The sequence below is a fragment of the Sorex araneus genome, chromosome 8, assembly GCF_027595985.1.
Source record: "Sorex araneus isolate mSorAra2 chromosome 8, mSorAra2.pri, whole genome shotgun sequence".
Lineage (NCBI taxonomy): Eukaryota > Metazoa > Chordata > Mammalia > Eulipotyphla > Soricidae > Sorex > Sorex araneus.
Window position 1 is genome coordinate 68,013,346 of NC_073309.1, and position 26,075 is coordinate 68,039,420.

The 26,075-nt window shown below is 38.1% G+C and overlaps 1 protein-coding gene across 1 annotated transcript in view; it reads left to right on the top strand.

Annotated features, from left to right (window-relative positions):
* DPYD (dihydropyrimidine dehydrogenase) overlaps window positions 1-26,075 on the top strand; it is a 980,594-nt gene that overhangs the window by 788,275 nt on the left and 166,244 nt on the right. Inside the window, exon 19 of the mRNA XM_055145227.1 lies at window positions 4,213-4,355. Within this exon, the coding sequence (XP_055001202.1) occupies window positions 4,213-4,355 (143 nt within the window). The remainder of the gene's footprint in view (window positions 1-4,212; window positions 4,356-26,075) is intronic.

A 26,075-nucleotide genomic window follows, 5' to 3' on the forward strand; every position in this document is an offset into this window, starting at 1 on the left:
TCTCAATGAGAGACGTTACTGGAGCCCGCTCGAACAAATCGATGAGCAACGGGATGACAGTGACAGTGACCATGACAGTATAAAGGACTATAGTGATGTGGCCACCAGAGAACACATAACTGTTGAGCACTGTACTTAGATCAAGTTAGAGGAGGGAGTTGAGGATATCACTGTGTTGAGGTGTTAAGTACTATTGCCCTGATTCTCTCTGTGCAGTACTCATCACCATCATCATCATCATCATCATCATCATCATCATCATCATCACTTGGATAATTAGATAAAGTACTAAGTCTTGGGATTTCCTCCCCAGGCCCCTCCCACCAACACATAACTTTTCCAAGGTCTACTGAATGGATCAGAAATTTGGGGAGCAGGACTCATCAAAATATATGTGGTGATCAAATTTTAGAAATGCTAGACTAGGGTTTCTTAGAGAACAGGCATCTTGGAAAAAAAGGAGTTCGATCCACATAATCCAGTAGAGTGGACTAATGGAACTGAAGACATTTAACTGAACTTAGATTTATGTTATGTTGACTGAAGGGGAAGCTCAAAGGACTAAGTCAGGCCAGATTTAGTTGTGGAGGCACAGTAATTACTCTACTATGGTAGGCACTGTATGAATGCGTGTATTTTCTTTATACCAAACATTTTATCTTTATTTTTTTTTGACTCTTTTTAAAAATTTTTTTAAACTTTTTATTAAATCACCATGTGGAAAGTTACAAAGTTCTCAGGTTTATATGTCAGTTATACAATATTCAAACACCCATCCCTTCACCAGTGCCCATATTCCACCACCAGAAACCCCAGTATACCCCCCGCCCCCACCCCCTACCCCCTACTGTATAACTAATGAATTTCACTTCATTTTTTCTTTACCTTGATTACATTCCATAATTCAACACAAAACTCACTATAGTTGTTAGAGTTTCCAATCAAGAGAGACAGACCTACTACATATGATAATTAGTTTTTCATTGCTGGAAATGAAGAGATATGTAGCCCCACTGCTACAAGTACATAACTCTCTCTCTTTTTTTTTTCCTTTTTCCTTTTCCCTTTTTTTTTTTCTTTTTCCCCCTCATCCCCCTTCCTGCGCCTCATAGTATGGTGTACGCCACGCCACGTCGGCCAGCGTGGGGCTTTTGCTTAGTTCACAGTCCAGAGGTGGCTGCTACATTAAAAACCTTCAATATTTCAACAAAAACTTACTGTTATTATTTGGAGTTTCCCCCCAAGTCAGACCTGTTCAAATGGAACCGTTTCACATTGCTGACAATTATAAATGTTAATGTAAAAGGTTTTGGATTTCTGTATAAAGTCCAGGGAAAATTCTGCCAGAAATTACATAGCCCAGCTCACAGTCCCAGTGCATTGCTGTAAGAAGTCTCTGAATTCAAAGTCTTTAGGCGCAGAGTGTCCGATTCGCGCTCAGCGGCTCCGGATTTATCTGGGCCGAGGGCGTGCCAGTTACGCCCCCTTCCCATGAGTTCCTGGGAGCCCCTAAAGTAAAAGCCGAATACCTGTGCATTTGGAGTCACAGAAGATGGCGCCTGCCACGTGGGTGCCGCCGGGCCGCTGCTTTCCGTGCAGGAAGACAGGGTGGGGAGGAAAAAAAAATCCACCCCCGGCAGCACAGAGTTGTAGCCCAGTTCGGTGTCCCAGTGCATCGCTATCGGATTCTGCTGGATGCCCGAATGTGTTATCTTTATTTTAAACAGCATTTTAACAAAATTTTTGTCGTTTTCTTATTTACCTGCAATTTCCTTACAGAAATCTTCCATAGTAAATGAAAATCATTTTAAGAAGTTAATCACTCTAAGATACAATGAGAACTTGTAGATTATATTTCATATTAAATCTGTTGCTTTACAAAGGAATCCAATCAAATAGAACTTATAGTGAAAATTAAAAAAAATAATTCATTACTACGTAGCATCAAAAGAATCCATTTCTCCATTTTTAATTATATTTTCACAAAGAGCATAATAATTGCTCTAAAATTTTAAAAAGTATTTTTATTAGTCTGAAAGCTTTTCATGTTCATTAGGTAGATTAGCCAAGTTTTAGAAAAGAAAGAAAAACATGAAATAGTAAATGTTTTATTGACCTAATTGAACATCTTCAAATGCCACTGCAGACTTGCTGATATTTTTTAACACCTGTGTAATAATGTTGCCCTTTAAATGTAACTGGTTAAAATTTCAAAGCTGTGCTCCGGGATTTTGCCATTTGATGTCCATTAATATCAATTGGAATGTGTGGCCAAATCCCTGTGTACCACTTTGAAATTTTACCCCTTAGTGTTAATGATAGTCTTCTAACGGTGCAGTTAGAAATAAATTATTTATCTGCCTCGCTCAAAATTTCCTTTGCTCTCCAGGGTCAAATAAAAAAAATCTTTATTACTTCAAAGTAACATGTATGTAAAGAAGCTATCAGTTATAAGTATTGCGCATGTCTGTTATGCTGATAGCCCACTATCTCTCTAAAAGATTTTTTATGGATTTCTTTTATCTTCTATTCTTACCAACACTTCTTTTAGCATCACTAAAGTGTGTGTATATATCATGTATGCGATACATTCTCCTATCCACTATATTAACATTTTTTATTAAAACATCCCACTGTTAGATGCTTTGAAATAGAAATAGAATCTTGACATTCAGTTTCAAGTTGTTTCTAACTTATTACTTTGTGCTCTAAACATTAGGTATGAAATTCTGAAGTGTCATCATTGAACACTCCTTACTAATATCCAGAGAAAACTTTTTTCAGTGTGGAAACAATAAGTGGACATTTCCACAAACAGTTTTTGGTATTTAGTTCAAAAGCATCAATCACACAAATATGATTTAACCAAAAATGGATATGAATAGAATTTTAAGTAGCTTTCCTGGTTTTACGGAAGGCTCTTTGTACGTCCTCCAAGGGAGCCCCTGTAAACACAAACAATAATACTGGTGAGGATATTTGTGATAGTAAGGTGATAATGTTACCACATGTGGCTGATTTTGCCAGCAGTTTATTTGTGGTGCCTTGATTTGAGGCTGTATCTAATTCTTGCACAAATGGAACTATTTTTAGTTTAGAAAATGCCTTTAAGGAATTGACTTATGTGTGTACATAAGAAATATCACATTTTATTGCTGCTATGAAAGAATTAATTTACCTCAGTATGTTTTAGCCACTGAGATTCAAAAACAACTTTGGTAAAATATAACCATTTTTAAAACAATGTTCTATCTACATGTGTAGTTTTCATTATGGTTATCGAATAAGGTTTTAATAATATCTGATGAGAGTATACATGTATTCTTTTTTAAAAAGCAGTTCTTTCCTACTGAACTGTACTAAATTTTCTTTAATGTGATTAAAACTTCAAGTGTATAAAATATAGGTAGGCTCACTACACTTCATTAGACTGTGGGAAACGCATGTGAAAAGCAATATGGAATCTGTATATTCATCAGCACATTACTTGTTTTTACAGTGTCTCTATTCACACCAGCTGCCTTGCACTTACCAGAAACACAACAGAGTTGTATGTCTATTTATGCACTGTATATGATTGTTTTCTTTTTCAAAATCTGCTATTCCTTATTCTTCTTAAAACAGATGCTTAAGTGTTTCATATGATGTTTTACATTTCATTCTATATCAAGTTGTAATATGCATGATTTTATTCTAGCCTTCTAAAGTTGCTATACCCACTTGCATAACAAGCCTGCGTGTAATAATAGTATCACAGTACTTAAAATAAATATACATTCATTTACAAATGAACATACTTTGAAACATAACATAGTTTATATAGCACATATGAATGTGTCTTAAATAGAATTAGAAATTAAACAAAGTTTTGTGTAGTGTGCCACAGCCCTGGGCTGGAGGGATAGCACAGTGGTTGGGCATTCGCCTTTCACACGGCTGACCCGAGTTCGATTCCTCTGCCCCTCTCAGAGAGCCTGGCTAGCTACCAAGAGTATCCAGCCTGGCAAGCTACCCATGCATGTTGGATATGCCAAAAACAGTAACAATAAGTCTCTCAATGAGAGACGTTACTGGTGCCCGCTCAAACAAATTGATGAGCAATGGGATGACAATGACAGTGACAGTGCCACAGCCCTAACATAATGGCGGTTATAAGACACAGCGCTTAGATGGGGAATGTGCTGACCAATCTTTTTTTTTTTTTTTCTGAAGGCACCGCCATTAGACCCATTGCCCTGAGAGCCGTGACAGCGATTGCTCGTGCTTTGCCTGGATTTCCCATCTTGGCCACTGGCGGAATTGACTCAGCTGAAAGTGGTCTTCAGTTTCTCCATAGTGGAGCTTCAGTTCTCCAGGTAAGTCTTGACTTTGTCTGTCCTTCCAAAATGCCCCTTCTAAAAAACTGCAGTGTGTGTTATGTTTGAACAAATCTACTTGTATAGGGTCTCTTAAAAAAGAGGCTGTGTGAGATCAAAATGGCAGCACTCATTAAGTTCTTGTTATGAGACAAGATCAAACCCAAGGTTCATTTCCTGTACTCCTGAGGTCTTGTAAATTCTCTTTTTGAAAAAGTTTCATTTATCTGTTTCTAACATAAATGAGATAAGATACTAAAATGAGAACTGCTCTACTAGATGAAAACCATATACATGATGAAATCTGAGAAAAAAATAAAATGCAGTCAAGGATAAGAGCTGTATACCCAGTCATAAAGTACTAGAAGCATTGAAAACTAAGTAACAGGTAATCAAAGCCAGGAAATTATTATTTCATAGGTTTTAAAATATGAAAATTAATTGATGATTCATATAAGTACTGCACACCTGGCCTCTCAAAGCACATTCTAAAGAATAAATCTTCGTGTTTATTTTATTTAGGGCACCAGGCTTTAGAATGATAGGGTTTCAGGTACACACATAGCAACACCACACTATCCACCAGAATAATCCCCCTTACAGCCTACCCCTTCCGGTCCCCTACCATGGTCAGCTCAGACCTTTGGGGGCACACCTGGCTCCTGGCTCAGGGGTTATTCCTGGCTGTGCTTGAAGTGCCATATAGGATAGGATAGGTTGAACCCAGGTTGGATGACTGGGTGATGGAGAATTAGGGTGTCAGGTCTGGCTGTGTAATTACCAGCTTTGCAGCACCAAGTCATGAGACAAATGAGATCTCAGTTTCTAAATTTGTTGAATGAGTTTGATTCAACCCTCTCCAAGATTCCATAGCGCTGTGCTGTTGAACTTTCTATGCCGTTGTGAAAATGTTACACAGCTGTATTGTCCACTCTGGTATCCACAAACATGTAGGCATTGAGTTCTTGAAAAATGTCTTAAGCTCAGCAGTGGGCATGCGGCCCACCCAGGTTCGATTCCTCCGCCCCTCTCCGAGAGCCCAGTAAGCTATTGAGAGTATCTCGCCTGCACAGCAGACCTGGCAAGCTACCTATGGCGTGTGGTACATTTAATTAATTGGCGTATGGCACATTTAATTAATATGTAGCAAAATTTAAAACTCAGTTCCATGGGGCTGGACCAACTCCAGTTCAATTTGCAGCACCACAAATATTCCCCCCAAACACCACTGGAAATGATACCTGGGCTCAAGACCAGGAGTAAGTACTGAGTTAGCACTGAGCATGGCCCAGTGTTATCCAGAAAACTCACTGTCACTCACTCACTGTCATCCTGTTGCTCATCAATTTGCTTGAGTGGGCACCAGTAACATCTCCATTGTGAGACTAGTTGTTACTGTTTTCGGCATATGCAATACGCCACAGGTAGCTTGCCAGGCTCTGCCGGCAGGCGAGATACTCTCAGTATCTTGCTGGGCTCTCCAAGAGAGGCAAAGGAATCAAACCTGGGTCGGCCTAGTGCAAATGCTCTACCTGCTGTGCTATTGCTCCAGCCCACCAAAGGCTGAAAAAAAAAAAAATAAAACCTGCGTCTCAGAGCCAGAGAGTACTACAGTGAGCCTGGTCCTAGTCTTGCATGCAGACAGCCAGGATTTGATCCCCAGAATTCAATATAGTTCCCAGAGCCCCACCACTTGTGATCTCTGAGTATGAAGTAAGTGGTAACCATTAGCACCACAGGGCATGGTAAATAAATAAGTAAATATTCACTTTTTTTTTTTAACTGAGTCACTGTGAGATTACAGGGTTATTCATGCTTGGGTTTCAGACATACATCCTCTCAACACCAATCCCTTCTCCAGTGTCCCCTTCCCTCCTCCAGTTTCCTCTCCATCTGCCTCTCACCCCCCAGTCTGCTTCTATGAGGGGCACTTTTTAATATATAAGTTTCTACACTGTGGTTTATGGTGCTGTTGCTGATAGAGTTTCATACATAAAACTTTATGGCCAGGGCTGGAGAGATAGCACAGCGGGTAAGGCAGTTGCCTTGCACGCATCCAACCTGGGTTCGATTCCCAGCATCCCATGTGGTCCCCTGAGCACCACAAGGGGTAATTCCTGAGTGCATGAGTCAGGAGTAACCCCTGTGCATTGCCGGGTGTGACCCAAAAAGAAAAAAAAACAAAAACAAAACAAAACAAAAAAACCTATCACCTTTCAGCACCACCTCTTTCCACAAGTCGAGCATTTTCCTCCACCACAGATGTTGCTCCCTCCTGTCCTATCCCAAAACCCTCTCAGGTTGTACGTTTCCTACTGATGATGAACCAGTTCTAATCTTTGTTTCCATTGTCTTTGAGCATTTGGTATTTGCTGATTATAAAAAGTGTGTCCCTGCACACATGTGCGCAAGGGAAGGACTTAAAGATCTTAGACCTCTTCTCCCTTCATAGGCTGTGGGAAGGCCACTGATTTTTCCTCTGAGAACTAGAGTTGGCTGATTTTAGAAGTGGGACTTCCACCACACTCAGTAATTTGCCGTAGCTTCTTCGACTCCTGAGGCAGTGTCAAGTCCAGGGGTAAGTGAGGAATTTTATCACACCCCAAAAATGACAAAGCCATTCTCCCTTTTTCTCAATACACTCTTTAGTATCTGTGATCACGTTTACATGGGAAGCCCCAGTCCCCCAGATCAAGAAACTAAAATGGAAAATTTCAGGAAGAAATTATAATTAGTTAATGCAAAACTCAGCTGGTGCTTTTAAAAGAAAAATAAGAAGAGAATAGAAAGTGAAATCAGTGAACTGCAAGGTAGAGCAATAGAATTAACCAATTTGAGTGGACAATAGGATAAAGATAAAATAAAATTAATAGAACCTCAAGGCCTCTTTATAACTGGAAATCTAATATCCATAAAGGCCAGAGGGGAAATTGGAGAAGAAAACAAAAAACAATGTCTGAATATCATATATATATTTATAATTAAAATTGAAATATGTTCCTTATAAACAAATCTACAGTCTAAATTTTATAATTTATAATTTACATGCTGGAGCGATAGCACAGTGGTAGAGCATTCGCCTTTCACACAGCTGACCTGTGTTCAATTCCTCTGCCCCTCTCGGAGAGCCCTGCAAGCTACCGAGAGTATGGTGCCTGCACAGCAGAGCCTGGAAAGCTACCCGTGGCGTATTCGATATGCCAAAAACAGTAACAATAAGTCTCACAATGAGAGACGTTACTGGTGCCAGCTCAAACAAATCGATGAGCAACGGGATGACTGAACAGTGGACACTGATAATTTACAAAATTTCACTGTATCACTGTCATTCCATTGTTCATCGATTTGCTCGAGCGGGCCCAGTAACATCTCCATTCGTCCTAGCCCTGAGATTTTAGCAGCCTCTCTTTATTCGTCCTTCCCAATGGTGCCACATTGGAGGTTCTTTCAGGGTCAGAAGAATGAAATCCATTTTTGTTATTGTTTTTGGCATATGAATATACCATGAGGAGCGAGACTGCAGAGGCAAGGCATTTGCCATGGATTAATTCAGCTGGACCCAGTTCAATTCTTGAAACATCATAGCACCACCAGGGGCTGTTCCTTTGCACAATGCCAGGAATATCACCTGAGCACTACAGGGCATGCCCCAACCTTCACCTACCCTACCCTCTCAAAAAGATATCTATACCAAAACTCCTATTATAATTAAAATTCTTTTTAAAAAATTTCCTCCCCCTCCAAAATGGGGATTAACCTTGAGTGCAAGAAAGAACTAACATTTCACTTAAAGGAAAGATCCATTCTAATGACAGTAAGTTTTGTTGTTGTTTTATCGGAAATGCTGAAGTCTGGACAGCACAACAATATTTTTCAATTGTTGAAAGAAAAGTACTGTAAACCTTGAGTCTCTAGTCTTTCCAAAACCAAGGAGAAATCGCAGCATTTTAGGTGAAGTTATTAAAATAACATATTGCTAGATGATGATAACCGAAAGAAAAGGAGAGAAGGGAAAAGAAGGGAAGGGACTCTGTGGCTAGGAATAGCTCAGATACTTTCTAACCATGCAAAAAATTAGCTTCCAATGATTTTGTTAACAAGGTATGACCTTACTGTGAAGAGGAGGGGAAGGGAAGGAAGGTGAAGGGAAAAGGAAAGGAAGGGAGGGAAATGGCTCTGTGTTGGGAATGTAGCTTACAGGTAAAACTTTTGCATTTGTGAGGCCCTAAGTTTAGTCCCAAGTACTCACCCCACTCAGTGCCACCACTGAGTATATATCCCCAAACAGTTTCTTTTTATTTGTAAATATCTGAATTTCTAAAGAGGAAAAGAAATGATTCATGTATGAGCTTGGGATATCAGGCAGGAAAAAAGAACGTGATCTATTATCTTCAGGGGAATTCTGAGTGGCTAAGCTTAAATGTCCCCTGAATTTCTTTTTCTGAAAACAAAAACAAAAAGCAAAAACAAATGCAAGTGGTTTCCAGAAAAGATTCTTACACATTTCTGTACATGTGATCTTGAGCAAGTCACAAAGTAGAGTGAAAATTGTCAGTTGTCAAACCTGGTTCCAGCTATAGACTGAAATGCTTTATACTTCTTTGACATCATTTGGAGCTTGGATAATGAAATTAGCATAGTCAGACTCGCATGGTAGTGGCAGAGCTAGAGCTAGAATCACCACGAAATCAATATTTCTACAACTGGCCATACTGACTGTCCTTTCCAGAGACTATAAAATAAGAATTTGGGTGTTAGCAGGATGTGTCTCCCTACTTGAAAACTAAATACTCATGTCAAAGCTACTTCTTATAGCCTAGCTTCTTTATTATGGTTATTGCAAGAAATTGGCAAAGATAAAATATTTCTTAAGGCTAAACCACTAAAACAATTCAAAAATCAGATAAATAATGAATCTGATTTGTTTAACAATATTCACCTATGTTATCTCTTGATTGACAAGGATTTTGAGTAGGGAAAGTTTAAGCCCTGCCTTAGTAAAGGGATTCAAAGGACAGAACAAATGTCAAAATAGAGAACACTTAGTCAATATGCTATAATCCGAGTGGAGCTAAATACTCAAGGTATGACCTATACTATGAAAATATATGTAGGATATTTTGCATCCTCATAAAAATATACAGTAAAATATTCTTCAAATTATAGTGTTTTTGGGGCTGGAGTGATAGCATAGAGGGTAGGGTGTTTGCCTTGCACACGGCCAACCCGGGTTCGATTCCCAGCATCCCATATGGTCCCCTGGGCACGGCCAGGGGTAATTCCTGAGTGTAGAGCCAGGAGTGACCCCTGAGCATTGCTGGGTGTGACCCAAGAAAGAAAAAAAAAATTATAGTGTTTTCATAGACTTAGCTTATTCTAGAAGCAGGATTCACTCTTACTGTATCACTGTCATCCTGTTGCTCATCGATTTGTTCGAGCAGGCACCAGTAATGTCTCCATTGTGAGACTTGTTGTTACTGTTTTTGGCAATATTGAATTCAATATTCACTCTCACTATGTGAAAAAAATTAAGTTTATTGCAATTTGTTCGAGTGGCAACCAGTACTGCATCTGGAACAGATGCCAGTGGGACAGAAGCCTTCTTTATCTCTCTTTTGTAAGCTGCGTGATTTTTTCCCTTGAAGAAAATTATACTCTGTCTACTCTCTCCCCAAGAATTGCTCCTTAAATCTGCCTCCTTCGTGACTCTTGGACCCATTCCACATGAGAGTCTTTCAGCTAAAAGTTCTACATGAGATTACACACTAGTTAATAATCTGTAAGCATAGATTTCCAAAGACAATCTCTGTGTGACTCAGTTTATCTTTTAATTCCATACACCATCACAAAACACTGGTTCCTAATGAATCAATGAACACACTAAATATTTATTGAATCCATTTGTTAAATTAATACATTTGAGTTGAGCTTTATTTTTTTTCTCCCAGATTGTGAGAGGGGGATGAAAGCATTAATATAGTATGGAAAGTAATTGCAAAAGAATCACTCCTTCATTTCTGGCTTGAACAGTTCAGATACTTTCTAACGATGCAAAATATTGGCTTCCAAATGATTTTTTTAAAAACTGCCAAGTTGTATATACTGACTTTTACTACTAGAAAATTACAGATTATGTATCATATTTATCATTAGCTTGATTCCAGAAAATAGTTTTAAATAAATTTGAACTACATTGTGAATTAGGATTATTATTAAGATACACTTATGATGTTTGTAAGCGGGAAAATTGTTGAATTTAGAAATTTGGCTTGACATTGAATAGGGTGGAGAAAATAAACTATCTCCATCTCTGTTCCATTATAATTGAATATCATCCTGTTTTATTCCCTGATCCTGGTTTAATATCACCTTTTATTTTCTGTTATTATGAGATGTTGGTTATTATTGGATAAATTCAGTGACTTTCCAATTGGATTTATACCAAGTTCATAGTGTTTAATGTCAGCTGGGCCTTGGGTACTAGTCAATATCCGTTTTTAGGTATATCTTTAAATATTCTATCACATTATGCTCTTAAACCAGCATTTCTCATCTATAGAACCTATGCCCTCCTACCAACCCCAGGATTTTCCGAGGAGGCCACAATGAAAATTGCATAAGTGGAATCTGTGGCAGTCACCAGGGTGTCACAGTTAGGACAAATTTGAGAAACACTGCTCTAAATCTTCATAGCCTTCCAGTCTCTCTGATATCATTTGTTCTCTAGCTCTCCTACCAAACCCAATCTCAATCCTCTTGTCTGTTTTTTTTTTCCTTGAAGAGCTCATTTATATCTTCAAATATAGTAATATGAAGTCAGAGTAGACTTATTTCCACTCAAAAATCAAGCATGTACCAAAGAATACATTTTTACAAAAAATGATAAGACAATTGAACTATGTTTAAATGTCAGAGTGGTGATGTTAGTGCACTGAAGTGCACAAACAGTAATTAGTATAGGAGGCATATTTTTATTTCAGTTTCTTAATATACAAAGAGACTATGTAGAGATCTGAATTTACTACTGTAAAAACAAACTATTTCAAACTCAACTGTAAATGAATTTATGACCATTTTCTTTTTTTTTAATTTATATTTTATTGAGTCACCGTGAAAAAAATACAAAGCTTTCAGGTTTAAGTCTCAGTCATATAATAATTAAACCCCCATCCCAACACCAGTACACATGTTACACCACCAAGAACCCCAATATACCCCCCTCCCACCCACCCCCCCACCTAAGTAGCTAATGATCTTCACTTTATTCTCTCTATACTTTGAATACATTCAGTATTTCAATAGATAACTCTCTATTATTGTTTGGAATTTTCCCCTAACTATCAGGCCTGCTGAAAAGGCATCATTTAATAATTTCTTTTCATTGCTGAGAATGAAGACTATGAGCTCTATGAGTTTTGGATTTCTGATATTTGAGGTCAGTTCACAGTCTAGATGCATTTTTGTAAGAAGCTGCTCTGGGTGCCAAAATGGGTTAGAAGACCTCCGGATCATAATCGTTAGGAGCAGAGGGTCCATTTTGCATGCAGCAGCTCTGGATCTTATCTGGGCGGAGAGCGTGCCAGTAATGCCCCCCCGCTCCCATGATCGCCTACAAGCCACGTCACTGCAAACTCATACCTCTGGGTTGGGAGTCATAGGAGGTGGCTCTAGTCATGTGGGTGTTGCCGCCACCACCATTTTCCACGCAGAGAAACAGGGTAGAGAAGGAAAATCCCTCCCTGGGCGGCATGGTGTTGTAGCACAGTTCACAGTCTAGATGCATTTCTGTAAGAAGCCACTCAGGGTGCCCAAATGGGTTAGAAGACCTCTCGGATCATAGTCTTTAGGAGCAGAGTATGACCCTTTTCTATACTTGGAAATTAAGCCATATGACTTATAAAAAAATGAAAAACTAATTTTTCTGTGCCTAGTTCTCCCTCTTGGAGAACCTGACAAGCTACTGAGAGTCTATTGCCCACTTGGGAGAGCCTGGCAAGCTCTCCGTGGTGTATTCATATCCAAAATACAGTAACAGATATATACATAACTCTCAGAGAGTCCAGCAAGCTACTGAGGGTATCCCACCCACACGGCAGAAACTTGCAAGCTACCCGTGGTGTATTGGATATCCCAAAAATAGTAACAATAGGTCTCATCCCCCTGATTCTGAAAGAGTGTCTAAGTGTTGGGAAGTATGAGTAAGGAGAGGCTATTAAAATTTCAGGGCAGAGTGTAATAGAGACGTTACTGGTGCCCACTTGAGTAAATCAACGAACAACGGGATGACAGTGATACAGTGATACAGTTGTTATTTGGGCCACACCTGTCAATGCCCAGGGGTTACTCCTAACTCTGTACTCGGGAATTACTCCTCGCAGTGCATCAGGGACCATATGGGATATGAGGGATCAAGCCCTGGTCAGCTGCATACAGGGCAATATCTCACTATTGCTCAAGCCCAGAAAACTGATTTTTTTATTAGATAAATAAAATGGAACATCCCTTTCTTTTGCTCAATGTGCACCCCCACATACTTTTTCACTTTTACTTGTTTATTCGTTCAACAAATATTATTGAGAGCCCACTCTATGCTCAACACTGTTAAAATAAGTCTGTGAACAGGAGAGGTAAAGTTCTATTACCTCATAGAGCTTACGTTATAGTGACGGGAAAGATATGTAGTACATATGAAGTATAAAGTTTGTTATGTGGTATGTGATATAGATGGTGAATGCTGTAAAATAAGTAGCCTGAATTGAAAATGCACCATTTGTATAAATTGAAGTTGATGAACCAGGGGAATTTTTAATGAAGGAAAATGTTGTAGTCTCTCTTAAATGTTTGCTAACAGAGAACTTAAATGAAGTATAAAATGCACAAAATGTTGTATACCACCTTGAAGTTTATAAATGGAAATTCATTTTCTGGTTTCATGCATTGCAATAAGTAATGTTTTACTTTTTGAAGTTTTCTTACCATTTCTAGTAATCTTCCATTCTGTGGTGGCATTGTTTATTTTTATTATACTATAACTTGCTTTGACAAGGATGTTAACATTTCAGTGATAAAACATCCAACATCTTAAAATGCTAAAGTAAATTTTGAATATAAAAACCAAGAAATTAGCTAGATAGCAGTTTGGATATTACCAAATAATCTCCTAGTGCAGCTGTAGAGTAAAAATAACTATTGTAGCAGAACCAGATATAACACATTGGCCACTTAATAAGGTGCAAAACTAATTATTTGTCCATGTTCTTGAGTAGCTGGTCTTAAAACTTTGTCAGTCAAGTCAAGTGACTTATAATTTATGCTGGAGTCTTTGAAATCTGCTTTTCCCTCCTTGGTATTATGCAATAGATGCTCTATCATGAAATTATGCAAAAGCGAAGTATAACTCAAAGTAATAGAATACCCGACCCGTATGTCCAAGGCCTGAAAATCTAATCCACACACTTTAATCCTAGGCCCACCAGCAATAACCATGGGTATAGCCCTGATAGTCCCCAAGCAGGGACACTTCCAGCCACAGCACCAGAGAAAGTGGCTCTGAGTCCTCACATATTATCAGATGTGATCTCTGATGAAACATAAATGGGCAGATGAAAATTATTATAAATTTTCTATCCTAAAATTCAGTAACTTTTTAATACTGCCACTTAAAGTATATAAAGGTTTACAAGGACTACCTTTAAAAAAAACTACATTTTCAAACACTTAATAGACTCTGAGATCTTAAATCAATTTTTGGATCGGGAAGATACTCTGAAGAAGTCTGAAGATTGGTTATTCATGAAGAATTAAAATCATACAGACGTACATACTATATACATCTATGTAGCACTGTAGCACTGTCATCCCGTTGTTCATCGATTTGTTCGAGCAGGCACCAGTAACGTGTCCATTGTGAGACTTGTTACTGTTTTTGGCATATCAAATGCGCCACAGATAGCATGTCAGGCTCTGCCGTGTGGGCATGATACTCTCAGTAGCTTGCTGGGCTCTCCGCGAGGAACAGAGGAATCAAACCCGGGTTGGCCATTTGTAAGGCAAATGCCCTACCCACTGTACTATAGCTCCAGTCCATTTCTATATGGAAATAAATTTTCCTTTAAAACAGTTTGAAGAATATCAATAAATCGACATAGTTATCAAGTTTTAGTTGCTGATACCAAATACAGTCTTTCCAGTGAGGCTGTGGCTCCTGATTCATTTTTCAAAAAGGCTCTAGTCAGGGAAAATGGGCCAGAAGGACTGATCAAAGGTTGGTCAATGTTGTGGTGGATGGAGGGTAGTTAAGTTAGAGGAGGATTCATTATGACAATATTGGTTGAAAATGATCACTCTAGATAAGACCTGACTGTTGAAAGCAGGTAAAGGGGGTATAGATGAAAACCTTTCAACATCTATATAGCAAATCATAATGCCTAAAACAAGAGAGAGAGTGAGAGAGAGAGAGAGAGAAGAGAGGTGCCTGCCATAGGGGCAAACTGGGGTTGGGGATGGCTTGAAGGGGTAGGAAGGAAACTGGGGTCACTAGTGCTGGAAAATTACACTGGTGAAGGGATGGGTGTTGATACATTGCATGACTGAAACACAATCATGAACAATTTTGTAATGCTCTATCTCACAGTGATTCAATTTAAAAAAAATGTCTAATGTCTCTTAAAACTGTACAAAATATTTAGTGATTGCAACCAAAGCCCAGACTCTGTCAATTGATTTTAGTGGTAGATTTCATCAAAAAATGTTCTCCCTCCTCTGTTGTATGTAATTAGAGAATATAAAATAGCTATAAGCTTTTGTAGTTTCATTTAATGAGCTTCCCATTGCAATTCAACCTCTTCAAAATTTTGATTCAGTGTCAGAGAGCTTAAAGTACTGAGTGCATGTTTCACTGAGCACAGAATACCAGCAGGAGCAACTCCCAGGTACCACCAGATGTATGCCAAAAACCAAACCCAGCAAACCAAGACAAACTATGATTAAGGATATTGGAAATTATAGGAAGCCATCAGTTTGCGCATGCACAATTATGACCTGTAACTTCATTGATATTGAAACTGTGCTTTGTTTAATTCAATTCTTTTGTATGAGCTTGTCACTGAAGTTAGTAGGATATCTTGAAATACAGCCAACAGACATTTCTATGAAGATTACAGAATGATTGCTCACTCAACTTAGATAACCAAACTGATATTTGACAAGAATTAAAGTTGCTGCAATGGGTCTAGTCAATATAAGTGGACATTTTGTGTATGACTTGGAGATGTAGCATGTTGCTAAACAGAGAAAAAAAAATTATCAAGTCAACATAATGCTCCATTCAAGTGCAGTTTTCTTGCCAGTAGTCTCTCCTGCTCATAAAGCCCATGAAAACTGAATTGATTTTTTTAGATGATATTCTAAATTTTTTAATATCTTATTTGGTAGGTGGAACATAGTTGTTCAATAATTAATTTTTTAAAGTCAAAAATATGACTTTAATATTTGAATAAAGAATAACTGACACTATGCAGTTAATTTTTGTATAATCATGGGTTTAGGGTCTACACCCAGCAAGACTTCTCTGGTTTTACATTCTGATTGTCTTGGCAGGGCCTGGAGGACTCATTGTGGTGCTGGGGATGGAACCCAAGTCAGCTGCATGCAAGACAAGCACTTCATCCTCTTTGTTATCTGTCTGGCCCCATACAGTATTGTTTTAAATGGAATTATAACTATTTTATATAGATAGTTAACAGAATCTCACATAGACATATTTTTTCTACCATGCATTCCTTCTCCCCTAGCTTTATAGAGTGTTTTTCATATATAATTTAAGAAAGATTTGAAAATGGGTACTTAAAAACATAGTAATTCTATATTCTTAGCAAAAAGTATAATAAAACATGTGCTCTTAGTATCCATCCAATGAAATTTCAATTACTACATCAATTATTATATTATTTTAAATTACTTTAATGGAAGGTTACTTTAATGGAAAAGGTTTCAATTTTTGAGAAATATCTTGATTTCAGGGGAATAATATTGTTTATAAGCAAATAGAGGATTAAATGGAAATCTGTCAGGCTTTCAAGTTATTACACACTCTACTTGAAAGATTAACACCTGAATTTAAAGGAAATTAAATCTAATCTCTTTGACTAGATAATTTTAGTATAAGAAAAAACTAATGGGTCTGTTTTATGAGATCTTTTTATGTTACAAAATAACTGTAAGTTAGCTAAAATGCTTGTCAACACAAATATATAAAGTTTCTAACCTTATATAAACTTCATTAGCCAATTTTTTCTTAACTCAGTTCAGATATTTTGTTATCTGTTCTGTTATTCATGGTAGTCAGAGACATGTTTATCTACTAGTTTAATCTTTTAGTCATAAAATATGATAGTGATCATGATCTTAAAATGATTTGCCTTTCTATTCTCCAGCAAAAAAAAAATTCTAGTTTTAATATATTCTTATTTAATATATTATTTTCTCTTTTTTTACTTTTTGGGGGCACATACAGAAATTCTCAGGGCTTACTTCTGGCTCCGCACTCAGGAATTACTCCTGGTGGTGCTCTAGGGACTATATGCTTGTTCTTTCACTTGTTTTTCCTTGTGAGTTTAGGTAAAGTTTTGTCATTCTTATTTATTCTTTCCAAAAAAATAAGGAAAAATAAAACAGCTTATGTTTTCATTCAGCATCATAAGATTTCAGATCCAAGTTATGTTATTTCCTTCCTTCTATTTATATGGGATTCATCTGCTGTTCTTTCACTGGTTTCTTTTACTCTCTAACTGTGAGGTTGTTATTTATTTGAGCTTTATATTTCCATGAACTTCCTCCTTACTCAGTTCATTGGTTCTGAGTATTTGTAACTTCTGTATCTTCACTTTTCCTTCCCTTTTGGGCTGTATCTGACAGTGTTCAGGGTTTACTCCTTGCTCTATGCTTAGGGATTGTTCCTATTAGTGCGCTGGTGTCCATGTGTGATGTTAGGAATTGAACCAGGGTCATCTGTGTGTGAGGCAGATGCCTTGACCCATGTACTATCTCTGGCCCCATTCTTACTTGTTTTGATGAATATTTTAATTTTTCTTTGATTTCTATTTAACAGCAGTTCTTTAACAACATATTATTTAATGGTATGTTGTTAGTATCCAAATGTTGAAACTTTCCCAACTTTCTTTTCATGGTTAATTTCTACCTCATGCCACTGTGGTCTGAAAAGATACTTGATAACAATTTCTATTTTGATGATTTTTATGGACATGTGTGTCCCACTATATGGTCTATCTTGCAAAATGTTCCATGTGCACTAGAGAATAATGTGTATTATTTCTAGGGCATGGAGGATCATGTATATGTCTGTTAGTCTCAGTTCTACTAATACCTTATTAGGGCTCTTGTTTCCTCATTGATGTTCTGTTTGGTTCTGTCCGGTGGCAGGAGTGGTGGTTCAAATATCCCAACAGTATTGTCTTACTGTCAACAGAACTTCTTATGTTTATTACAAGTTGCTTTATAAACTTTGCTGCCCCTTCAATTTGTGAATACATGTTGATATTTGTTAAGTTCTCCAGATACACTGACCCCTTAACCATTATATGTTATTACATTTTTCAGCTTTTGTTCTGATATAGCCCCTGCTCTTTTTAATTCACTGTTACCCTGTATTATTGTTTCCCAAACTTTCACTCAGTATATTTTTATCATGAAAGTTCAAGTGTGTCTCTTGCTAAAGGTTGATGTTTGTTTCCTGATCTGTCCCATCACCCTGTGGTTTTTGACGAGAGTTCAACCCATTGACCTTTAAAGAAATTACTGATATGAAGGAATTTTTGTCACTTTTTTATGAGGATTTTGACTGTTTTGCCATTCAATATTTGTTTCTTTTATAAGGAGGAAGTCAGTATATTTTACAGAGCTAGTTTAAAAGCAACAGATGCCATTAGCTTCTGTCTGTTCAAAATTTTGTTATCACTTCCTCAAATCTGAGTAATGACCTTGCAGACAAGAGGATTCTTGGTGAGATGTTCTTTTCACTCAGCACTTTGACTATATCATTTTACTCTCTTGCTTGTACAGTTTTTGTCTGAGAAAGCTAATGTTAATTTTATGCTGTTTCCCTAGTAGCATTGTAGCACTATAGCACTGTCATCCCATCCCATTGTTCATCGATTTGCTGGAGCGGGTAACAGTAACATCTCTATTGTGAGACTTGTTACTATTTTTGGCATATCCACTAGCCATGGGTAGTTTGCCAGGCACTGTGGGGCAGGATACTCTGGGTAGCTTGCCGGGCTCTCTGAAAGGGACGGAATTTCGCTAGTATGTAAGAATTTGCTTTTCTCCTGCTGTTTTAAGGCATCTATTTACTCTTTGGTTCTGACCATTTTGATTACAATGTTGCTTTCAGGGAGTTACTTGGAAGTATTTGGACTTCCTGGGTCAGTGCTACTAAAGTCTCCCTCCTCAGATTGGGAAAGTTCTTAGCTATTAGCTTTTCCACCAGTCTTTCTTCCCCATTCTCTCTTTCCTCTGGAATCCTATGATGTGGAGATTGTCCTCTCACACACACACATAATATTGTTGTTACTCTCTATTTAAAAACGTTTTCTTTTCTATTACATCATTATTGAAGAGTTTCTGTGTCTTATCTTCAAATTCACTGATTTGATTTTAAGCTTTAGCCATTCTGCTATGATATACTTTGGTTCATTCATTCCTGTTCAAAGAATTTATGTTTTATCATTATTTCTAAGTTTATTGATACTCTCTTCCAGTGATTGTTCTCAGGCCCGTGAACAGTAAAAGACTTGTTTCTCTGCAGTTCTCTCAGGTATTGTTGAATGTTTTGTTAGAAGTGAAGACTTTCCTGAACTTCTATTTCTAATTATTTTTGCAGCTGAAGTCCCTAAGTTTTTCTTATTTTTCTTGAGTTATGTAGCTAATGGTGAAACTCTGTGTTCCAGCTTTCTGAGCAGCAATTTATTGTTTCTCTTCACAATAGCAGGCTACTGTCTATAACTACTGATTTCTAGCAGATACTTGTCTTGTGAGAATTTCTTAAATGTTTGTAAACTCAAACTGATGTCTTTGAGTTATGTGTACCTGGATAATAACAGACTGTTATGGTACCCATGCTTATATGGCACCGAGGTCTAGCTGGCCTGGGCTCTGGCCCAGGGTTCACAGTTGCTGGCCTCTAATGATTGATACAGAGTCACCATCCACCAGATTTGGGTAATGACTGGATAGTTGTGACCCACGTATCCAATCTGAACTCTTTAACATGCTGATCTTTGTAGCCATGAGAATTTTGCATTTGTTAGTACCCATTTGGAGTGGAGTGTTGTAAATTACAGCCTACTGTGTGAACTCATATCCAGGCTGTCTGCTCCCTGCTGTGGTTACGAGAAGAGCAGCTCTCTGTTGTGGCTTTGGGAACAGTCCTTTCCAGTTGTGTCCTGGCCACAATTGTACCCTGGTTATGCCTTGTACTGACAGTTCCCAATCTCTTTTTGACAGGGCAGGTACAATACTGGGCTTCTGTGGAACCTTTGTGCTTTGGTGTCCTCAGTCTTGGGTTGGGGATTAAGTATGGTGCACTCAGCCTGGTGAAGCTTCCTTTGATTCTGAGACAACTAGGGCTACGAGCCTGTCAGACCGTACAATAGCTTAAACTGTAGGTGGACTCAAAGGTGTGACCCTATGAGAAAGGCTTTGAGACTGTGACCCAGCCAGGCAGGGCTCACTTGGTGACTGTTGCTCTAGACTTTGCAATAGATGTGACTGGGCCAGATGGAAGTGCATGCTTTCATTGGGTTTTCAAGTTCCGAGCATTCTTGAGACGCAAGGAGTTCCAGTGCAATACTGAATTCTGTATAAACCCTCAGTGCTCAGCATCCTTACTGGAACCAGGTGGGATAGAAACATGCCAGCTCCAGTGTCAAAGTTTTCTGTCCAAAAGCTGGCATTGCCACCTTTTTGAGTGTGATCCACTCGCTGAAGGGTGTGTGCTCATGGGTTCTCCGGGTGGCTGTGTTCGGTGCTCTCGAGCCGCTGTGTATGGACTGGATCAGGACCACTGTTGGCCAAGGACAGGCGAAGGAAGAACGAGGACCAAGCTGGTTGCTGATTAGTTACTGTTTATTCAATATTTCGTCTCTCTCATTTCACTCACTCTTCCTTCCTGGCTCCTCACTCCTCCATCCCAGCTCTCTGGATTCTCTTCTCTTCACTAGTCTCTCCCCCTACTTGTCTCTCTCTACCTTGTTCTCTAGGCTACACACAGTCTGGTAGCAAAATCAACATAAGAAAGCCCTTCCTGACTGCCTGCAGGCAAAATATCTCTTAAGGTGTTTTTCTCTTTTCCTCAGTCCAAAACCTCCATCAACATCTTAATACTAGTTGTTTTTGTATGGGCACAGTAAGAGATACATTGAGACTTATAGGGCAGCTCTTCTGGAAATATCTTGCCACAGACTAAGACTACATGGTTAGGTAAGATTTATCATTCCTAACCCTAGCAGGCTCTGAATCTAGTTATTAGTTTTTGGATCATGACAGCATTTGTCCATGACCAAGCTCTTAACTTATAGTTAAGCATTAGGCGCTTTGGCCAGGCCTATCTTGATGCCAGGATAGCACATAACTCACTGCTTGCCCTGGGTCCATCCTGTCCCTCGTCGAGACCCTGCTTTTGGGGGTGCTAGGAAGTAAGGGCAGCTGAGGCTCAGGTCGAGAGAACAGATGTCCAGGAGGAAACTATCATGTAGAGTCAAATGACTCCCAGGTTACAAAAGCATAGCATTTGCTAAGTCTTCCTGTGTCCATACAAAAGGACATGGCTCTGAATAAACTATACAAAAGACTCAAGGAGAAGAGAAAAAACATTATTTACAAGTTAACAGAACACAAAGAATGAAGTTACAAGTAAATTGTGTTTACTTGTAAATGGGAGCACTGTGGTGGAAGTAACCCATTAAACCTAAACTACCTGAGGCTATGTTACCCTACAATTCACCTCAGGAAGGCTGCTCTCAGCTTGCCCAGTTCATGGGGTTCATTAAGACCCAAGTTTCTTTTTGATTATAGAGTGTTGGTATAAAGTAGAATCTCTCTAAGTTCTTTGTGTCCAACGCCCTCCTACTTCAGTTGGCATTTTTATGTTTGGTACCAGCTTTTGTTCCAATTTCTCTTTTAATTTCTACATCTGTCTTCTCCCCACCCAGCAAGCACTTTTTGGCTCTGAACTTCACATCAGTTCCTCCGTGTTGAGATTCTCCAAGGTGATGACCAGTGAATTTCCTTAGCAAGATCCCTTGTGGATGCTGTGATCTATTGTTTTTATGTGTTCTTTATGTTGTTGCTCACAGAATTGTCCCTTTTCAGTCCTCTTGACCCGAATCTCCTAAGTAATAATTATTAGCCCATTTATAGATTTTATTTTTTTATTTCCATGGTTGAGTTCCCAGTAGAACTAGCAACCATGCTCCCTGATTTTTTCTCCATGATGCATTTCTGTATTCCATACTTTTCCTCTTTGCCAAGAGATTAACTAACAAAATGAAGCTGGCATTCATAATAACACACGTGAATATTTGGTCTGTTGGTCTGTTTTCAACTTATTTACTGATATTTCTCAATTATTGAACTTACCTGTGCATAGCCTGTTAATCCCAATCTTCAAATTTCATAGACGAATGCTCTTTCTTAAATAATTTACTTGTACATGACTTCCATTTCCAGATTTATTTTGAATTCTGATAAATTTTGCATGTATTGTGTCAAGGGAATTTTGAAATTCCTAACAATGACTGTCCTGGATCCCCTGAATTTTACTTGTAAAAAATCTGCATAATCAAAAATTTTAGTGGTTTAAAGTATGAAGACAGTATAAACTACAAGGTAGACTTAGGGAGAGCAAGAGACATGCATGATTGATATAATGGAAAAAAATAAAACTGATTATGATTTTAAAAAGAGACCACATTTTGGATATAAACCATTAACTATACATCTAAATAGAGTATAAATATACATCTCTAACCACAGCTAAGAGGAGATTTTATGAAAAGCCATAGAAGGACTTTTTAGCGATACGGTCAAAATAGGAGCATATTTTTAATGCTTTCCATAAAAAGATGATAGACTTTATTTGGGATCGAAATGTATCTAGGGAAAAAAGTAAAAAGAGAAACGATATCCTCAGTGTATTTCCGTGCTATGGCAGTGCCTTCAGCACCGGTAAGGTGCCACTGTGTGCCAGGCAGAGTCCTAGTTCTAGCCCAAATAACCATATTGTCTCAGACAACAGAGAATGCACGCAGAAACTGTGTGTGGTTGAAGCTCCCTCAAAGAAGCCATAAAATAATTGTACACAGATTTAAAAGAATTTTTTTTCTAGCCAACTTTTCAGCCATTCAGAAGTCTAGGAGAAAAGTGTATCCTTTGATAAAAAAAAAAAAGGAAAAATAAAGAGCATAATATCAAGGCCTGAACTCTACAAGGATGAGCGCAGTATTGGCCCGTTTCAGAACTGCAAGGTACAGCAGAGGTGAGAGATGAAGAGGCAGCTGCAAGAAGAGGTGGATCTTTGGGACATTGTAGGGCATGACTAAAACCTTAGATGTTATTCAGTGTTCAGTGGGAATCTCCTGAAGACTTAGAAGATCTTTACGTTTCCACAGACTGACCCCACACCCCTTTTCTCTCTCCTCAGATCTCAGATCCAGTGCTCAGTGAGTCCTTACTGCTTTGTAGTTTAATGGTATCTTACTCACTATTAATGCCCTTTTCTTTAAATGCCCCACGAGTTCTACCTTCTAGGACTGCTGACAGCCCCCATTTTCCTTGGTTAACTGCCTTGTGTAGAAGTTTAAAAGATCCAAAAAATATTAGCCCCCATAATGTGACTTAATCAACATACATTCAACACCTTAGGGAGAGACATACCTACAAATGCATTTGTTGTTTGTGATAGATTATAATCAACAGTGTTCTAAACAGAGAAACATATCATTTCATGTTAATGCAAAATATAGATTAATACATATATTTTCCAGAATTATTCCATGTGTCGTGTACTTAATATATTTGAGTTTTCTCCCTAAGCATTAGATTAAAGTAGATTGTTCTATTCTAAATATTTCTCTTACAAGAAAATAAAATGAAAATACAGTCACAAAGAGTCATTTAAAAACTAGTTCCTTCTAAATGTATACCTTGTTAAGAGTTTCCAATCATAACATTCAGTTTTGTGCCCCACTATTTTGCTTTGTATATGCTGTCTTAATTTCTATCACTTTTATTAATTACATTTTTGAAATGACATTGAATTATCTCATTACAATAATGATGTTCCTGTGTTATGGCCATTCTTCTTTTCAGACAGCTTCTTTCTTTCTCTGCCTTCTGATTACAGTCTTTATTCTAATGGGTACAAAACAGAATGTGATGTTTTGCCAGGCTATTTTTAAGACTGCTTTGATTTTTTAAATATATCTTTACGTTTTGGAACAGAAATTTTTCTTCATAATAACAACAGACCAAACTTTACAGTCATTCAGTCTCCTTCACCTATAGGGTTTCTGTGAACGTGTTTGCACAGCTCTCTGTAATCAGCCTCTACTTGATTATCACCCCCACAATGTAGTCACAGCTAACTAGGTTTTGAAGTTACCTTTGTCTGGAAAAAATTCCATTTTTGTTATGATACATTATTTTATCCCAGTTTTCTTTTTTTCTCATGAAATACTGCTGATTTTATTCCTAGCTCATTTCTTATAGACTAGAATTGAAAAGATCCTATTTTCTACCCATCATCAAAGATCAAAAAATGTGAAAATTTATTCCCTTTTTGATTTTGATCTAGGATTTGTTGAAGGAGGCAGAGTAGAATAGCAAAGAAGGGAGGAAGACAATGTTCAGCAGAGGTTGCCCTACAGAATGCCTAGGGCTCTGAACAAAAAATATAGATGAGCTCGAGAAGTGCTTTATAAAGGCTAGGATATTTCTTTTTCATGAGGTAAAATGAAACTAAATAATTCTGTTTATGTGTTGGCATTATTGCCCAACACATGTTTTTGTATACTTTTTCTTGTTTATCCTGCAAATCAATAATCTCAGTTCCCTGTTTTTAAGTTATTCATTTAAGAAGTCTTGTTGTGGGTCCCTAGTGCTTTGCAAAAATCTCCACTCATTCTAGCCCTGAAGATTCTTGAAAGTATTTGTGTAGCATTGTTATGTATTCAGGTGTGGTTCTGTTGTCATGTAGAGTGTCATAGTTGGGAGAAACAAGCTTTGAAGTTTCACATCTTTTAGTTCAACTCCTGCCTTCACTGTTTGGTAGCTTGTAAATGCAGGCTAATTATTTAACTTCTGTAAACATTTGTTTGTTGGACCATAGGAACATAATCCCCAGCTCCTCTGATTTATTCTCAGACTGGTTAAGTAATCAAAGAACCTCAGGCAAATTAGCTAAGGAAAGTTTTATTTAGTATCATACATTTGAAGATTTTTGGTGGCAGAATACTCTAAAGAAAAATAAAGCATACCTGCCATATTTATGCTTTGCTTGAGAGATCAAGGGGAGTGGGGGATTTCAACTAACAAGGCAGGGGATTAATTACTTAATTTTTGCTCTGAGGGTAAAAGAATGAGTTTTCCAGATAAACTATCCTGTTCACTGAAAAATTTATTGGAGTGACTGACATCCCCAAACTAACATTCTTTTAGGTCATCCGAGGAGAAGGGGAGAGCAGAAATTGCCTCTCCATTAGGAAAAAGGGCAAAGGGCTGAGATAGGCAAGTGCTTCTTCTAAGCCTTCTGGGCCTTCATTGCTCTAAATTTAAGTTAATGCTCATTGCTACGGAATGGTAACATTTCTCAAGACCGGCAGGAGTACAGTCGACCCTTATTTCTCCTTCCAAAGTAGTGTTTCATGAAAGAGTCAGCTCCAGGTAAATTGAGAAAAGCCCATTGAAGCTTTTTAAAGAAACAGATGCCACATTTAATGGACAAAATTAAAATGCATGGTACAATATTTTCTGTTTATTTATCTATTTATTGCATCCCAAACATTGCTCAGGAGGTTTTGAAGCACTGCTGGACATCATCAGCCAACCAGACTGATAGAATATAGGATTTTCCAGAGTCAAATCCTGTACCACTAGCTTTTACAAAATTGGTCTCTTCTGAATTACCTAGACTTGTGATTTTCTATGTAGATAAAAGTCCCATTGCTAAGATGTTAAAGAAAAAGGACTTTGAACTTTTGGTGTTGTTGTACTTTACTACTCTTTATTTTTCACCAAATTTTACTATAGTAAAGCACTGTAAATTACAGTTATTCATAGTTGGATTTTTGACATACTATATTTCATCACCATCACCGGGCTGGAGCGATAGCACAGTGGGTAGGGTGTTTGCCTTGTATGTGGCTGTCTCCTGTTTGATTCCCCCCACCCCTCTCGGAAAGCCCAGCAAGCTAATGAGAGTATCCCACCCACATGGCAGAGCCTGGCAAGCTCCCTGTGGCGTATATTCCATGAGCAACGGGATGACAGTGATGATGACAGTCATCTTTCATCACCAATTCCATCACAAGTGTCAAGTTTCTTCCAACAGAATTCCCAACTCCCCCACTCCTCCCACCCCAATCTTCATCCCTTGCTCTGCCTCTGCCCCAACCTGTCATCTTGGCAGGAAGCTTTTTGGGTCTT